General features: G+C 41.3%; 1 protein-coding gene across 1 annotated transcript in view; it reads right to left on the bottom strand.

Annotated features, from left to right (window-relative positions):
• Positions 1-4,764: 4,764 nt before the first annotated feature.
• LOC132821368 (alanine--glyoxylate aminotransferase-like) overlaps positions 4,765-4,997 on the bottom strand; it is a 33,096-nt gene continuing 32,863 nt past the window's right edge. The window contains exon 11 of the mRNA XM_060833950.1: positions 4,765-4,872. Coding sequence (XP_060689933.1) covers positions 4,765-4,872 — 108 coding nt within the window. The remainder of the gene's footprint in view (positions 4,873-4,997) is intronic.

Here is a 4,997-nt window from a genome sequence, read left to right as displayed (position 1 = left end):
TCATAATTTTGGACTGAATATAGCAACAGCCTTTTTCAAGGGACATCTGAACTTATTTTTCTACTGCCTCCCTATACCAGTTAAGAGTCTCCAGTTATTTCTAGTCACAGACTCTCTATCCACTAGTTCTGATGAGTGGTAAATTGCAGTGGTTTCAGTTCAAGTGGCTTAGCAAGTACTGGTGTTCTGTAGCATCTGACTCCTTCAGTGACATTCTGACCTGTGACTCAAACCTAGGTATTCTTCATTATAGTGGCTTGAAAGTGATGGACAGTTAATTATAGTGACTTCTACTCTTCAGGCCATATTTTGAAACCACATCTTTCCCATGATTTTCCATCTGAGATCATATGTTTATGGATACTGTCCTCTTGCTTGACAGTGTTAATGAAATTCTTCATTTCCTCTGGCTCAAACATGTCAACTGCAAAAGCCAATAAATCTCTTAAGGAAATGGATTCAAAGCTAACAGTTCATTTAGTAACCAGTTTGATTCACAAACAAAAATTTATGGGCACCACTATTACTTTTATAGCAATAAGTTAACTATGGTCTATTGTGAGATTTTTCACCGGTGTCTTCAGGGATTTAATTTCATGTTGACCCTTGCCTCATAGTATTGGAAGCAATTTTCTTTGAAAGCTGTTGTGGTTCTGTTCACCACGCTGGGAATTTGTGTTGGAGACATTTCGCCCCTGTCTCAGGAACATCCTCAGTGCTCGGGAGCCTCCTGTGAAGCGCTTCTGTGTTGTTTCCTCCTGCATTTATAGTGGTTGTCAGTTCCAGCTGTCCGTTGCAGTGGCTGGTATATTGGGTCCAGGTCGATGTGTTTGTGTTTGTTGATAGAATCTGTGGATGAGTGCCATGCCTCTAAGAATTCCCTGGCTGTTCTGTTTGGCTTGTCCTATAATAGTAGTGTTGTCCCAGTCGAACTCATGTTGCTTGTCATCTGCGTGTGTGGCTACTAAGGATAACACCAACTAGCGATGAAACGACACGACCAGCTATCCTTAGCTTCACAGGAGGCTCCCAAGCACTGAAGATGTCCCCTAGACAGGGGACGAAATGTCTGCAACACAAATTCCTAGCTCGGCGAACAGAACCACAACAACGAGCACCCGATCTACAAATCTTCTCACAAACTTCTTTAAAAGCCTTAAACACAATAAATAGCCTCCAAAATTTTCAGAATGAAATCAGCCTGGAGTGCTTGTTCGCAAGTGCCGAAAGCTGAGCTGGGCCAGTGCACTTAAAACACAACCGTTTCCCAGGCAAATGCATAATTGTATCACTATGTTCAGTCCACAAAGAGGAGTTCAAAATCAGTTCAGCTAGTTATCCCCCACCAGGCTACATTCAAATATTAGGTAAATGTAAGAGGTTATATCATCAAGTAACACCTAAGCAACAATTTGGATTTTGCCACAATCACTTAGTTCCAGATCTTATAGCAGCCTTGGACTAATAAAGGACAAAAAGAGTAAATTTCAAGAGATGAGGTGAGAGTATCTGCCTTCAGCATCAAGGCACCATTTGACGGAGTGTGACAGCTAGGATCCCTGATAAAATTGAAGTCAATAGGAATCTGGGGAAAAAGAACTTGCCATTGTCTGATGTCATTTTGAAAATACAGAATTAGGATGATGATTGTTGGACACCCACCATCTTCAGCTGCTTCATCAATGGTCCTCGCTCAAAATAAGGTCAGAAATGAAGTTGCTCATTGAGTTCACAACATTTGCTTTTATTCACAGCTCCTTATTGAAAAGAACTGTCTAGCTGCCTGCAGCAATAGTAGTTCAGTGGCTAGCCCTGCTGGCTTACAGTGCCAGGGACCTGGGTCTGATTCCACCCTCAGGTGACCCTGTGGAATTTGTACGTTCTCCCTGTGTTTGCGTGGGTTTCCTCCAAGTGCTCCAGTTTCCTCCTCTAGTCCAAAGATGATTAAATGAATTGCCCATAGTGTCCAGGCATGTGTGGGTTAAGTGGGTTAGCAATGGTAAATGCATGGTTACAGGTATAGGATGTGAATGTGGGTAGGATGCCCTTCAAAGGTCGGTGTGGACTCGATGCACCAAATGGCTTGCATCCACTGTAGAGATTCTATGATTCTAAGCGCTAGACAAAGTCCAGCCTTGGGCTGAAAAGTTTCAACTTAATTGCTCAAAACAAACCAAACCTTGACCACCACCACCCCATCCCAAACCTCCCTATTCTTCCCAAGTCCATTAATGTTCTGTCATCTTTGAAATATGTACACCACTTTCCCAGGCTTGCATATCTGATTCCTTGCATCAGGTTCTAGGCCTGTTGCAGTACAGAGATAGTTTTTAATAAATTATCAAATGACATTGTACGTGACAGTGACAAAGGTAGGCTTCCCCTCCTTGACCTTTTTGAACTTGCTGCAGCCTGACAGTTGATGACACAGTTTTCCTCCAACATCAGCCTAGTGCTGTACTGCTGGATGGGATTGCTGTCCTAGGGGGTTTCAATTTTGCCTTTCTAATTGTATTCAGACCATCACTTGCAGTAACTTCTCTTACAACTCATGCAACATTACCCTGACGTCCTACAAAAATTGGTCTTTTGTTCCTTGCTGTTTATTGTTTTCCATGCCGCCCCTTGACAACATCATGTGAAAGCACAGCTTTAACTTTCACATGGGCCCTGACCACATCCAGCTCTACCTCACCATCATTTGAGTTGACTTTAAGTGATCAAGTATTTTTCTAACAGAGTACCGAAGGAGCAGAAATATCCTTCAACTAAATGTTGAGACAACTGAAGCCATTTTTTTCAAGTGATCAAACTAGCTGACACAGCTGCCTATTCTGGCTCTATTCCTGGCAACACCCAGAGATTAACCCACAGAGTTTGCGATTGTGAAATTGCATTTCACCCAGAGTTCCTGCTACTTCCAACGTATATTTATCCCATCTCTTAAGACCATTTATTTCCACATTACGTGATCCACCTCAGATTATCTGCTGTTCGAACCCTCATTCTTGCCTTTGTTACCTCCGGATTTATCAATTTAAACATATTAGATTAGATTACTTACAGTGTGGAAACAGGCCCTTTGGCCCAACAAGTCCACACCGCCAAGCCGAAGCGCAACCCACCCATACCCCTACATTTACCCCTTACCTAACACTACGGGCAATTCACCTGACCCGCACATCTTTGAACAGTGGGAGGAAACCAGAGCACCCAGAGGAAACACACGCAGACACAGGGAGAACGTGCAAACTCCACACAGTCAGTCGTCTGAGGCGGGAATTGAACCCGGGTCTCTGGCGCTGTGAGGCAGCAGTGCTAACCACTGTGCCATCGTGCCGCCCACCAGTATTACTTACTGGTCTTTCACACTCTTTCATCTGTGGCTGAGGTCATCCATAACTCTGCTACTTGTGTCTTAATTTGCAGCAAGTCCCATTCATTAATCACCCTATGCTCACTGATTTGCATGGCTTCTCAGTCAAACGAGGTTTTAATTTTAAGGCTCCTGTCAAATTGTGTTTGTGCTTGTGTTACGTTTGATCAATATTTGTTGAGATAAAGATTCAGTACATTTAATGGCCATGAATCACCTCATTTTGATATAGAATATGAAACAATAATATTTCTCTTGGATACCTGCTAAAACGATGCTGTAGTGAGAGGAGTTATCATGTATGTTGAGAGAGGAATATTGGCCAGGACATCAGGTCAGTGCCCCACACCTCTAAAAGTTCTGCCTGGGAAGTTGGGAACTTTCACATTCATTTCAATAGCTAGTGTAATGTCATATCAGAAGGCTGTGACATTTGACACTGCAGCACTCCTCAACACTGTCCTGGAGTATCAAACTAAAGTAGAAATCTAAAGTGTTGAAGGATAGATGGGGGAAAAAGAAGTAAGCAATTTAAGGTTGGAATTACAGAATGCATCTGAATGTGTAACTGATCGCATGTCTAATGAACTGGTTGAACTGGCAGAGCAATTTAAAAATTAATTCAAGAACATACCATTGAAATTTGTTTATTCAGTAGATACATGGATGTGGGGGTCCGTTGAATTTTACACTGTAATGTATTAAATTCATACAACACAGTTGTTATAGTTATATATTGAGGTCTCCCATCTCCATAATGCCTCAATTTTTCAGAGTATCCAAAAAGCAGTCTCTACAATAAACTCCCTTTCCTGTTTCAGTCACATAATTGCACTAACCTGATTGGAAGGGTGAGATTTTGTCATTTAATTTGTTTATTGCTTGATTTATGTCATTGTGTAGTAGTTACAATAGATAATTATGACCCATGGCCCAACTCCATTCCTCGCCCTCATCCTCTGACATCTGAACCTATCAGGGGACTTTGCTAAAGCTGAGATAAATAGAAAAATGAAGTTCTTTGGTATGTTTGTTTGCCAAGCACAGAGAGAATTAAGATTGGTGACTGATACTAGGACAATGTTCAAATACACACCAGCTTCCAAAATATTTTGTTGCAAATTCAGATACGATTGAATTTAATAGTGCTCTTCAGTATAATGTAATAGATCCTTTGTATTTATATGGTAATACATATCACAAAGCAAAACAACATTTGGCCTTTTGAGTTTCATTTTCTAATCGCTAGGATTCAGTACAGTTGGAAGTATGTTCTGATTTATTATACCAAAGGCAAAGTAATTCAGGTTTTGTTATTGAAGGATTAGCTTCCTGTTCGGTCAGCTGGTTGTTAGATCCCAGAACCATTCCATACCTTCAGCCTTGGCTCAGTGCTTGCTTTTCTTGCACTGTGCAAGGGCATCCTTCAGAGCTCTGAGCACAAGGTCTGCATTTGCTTTTGTACAGTTGATGCCCATTAATCCAATCCGCAAAACCTAAGATCAGGAAATAAATTGATTTAGTTATAGATTGCTTAGAAATGTTAGTCTAAATCCATTAATCCCACGTTCCAAATGGAATATGTGATCATTGAAATTGAAGTGGTTTAAGTCAAAGAGAA

The sequence above is a fragment of the Hemiscyllium ocellatum genome, chromosome 13 (assembly GCF_020745735.1).
Source record: "Hemiscyllium ocellatum isolate sHemOce1 chromosome 13, sHemOce1.pat.X.cur, whole genome shotgun sequence".
NCBI lineage: Eukaryota > Metazoa > Chordata > Chondrichthyes > Orectolobiformes > Hemiscylliidae > Hemiscyllium > Hemiscyllium ocellatum.
The sequence above is the reverse complement of the archived record's forward strand: the minus strand, read 5'-3'. Positions and strand labels throughout refer to the sequence as shown.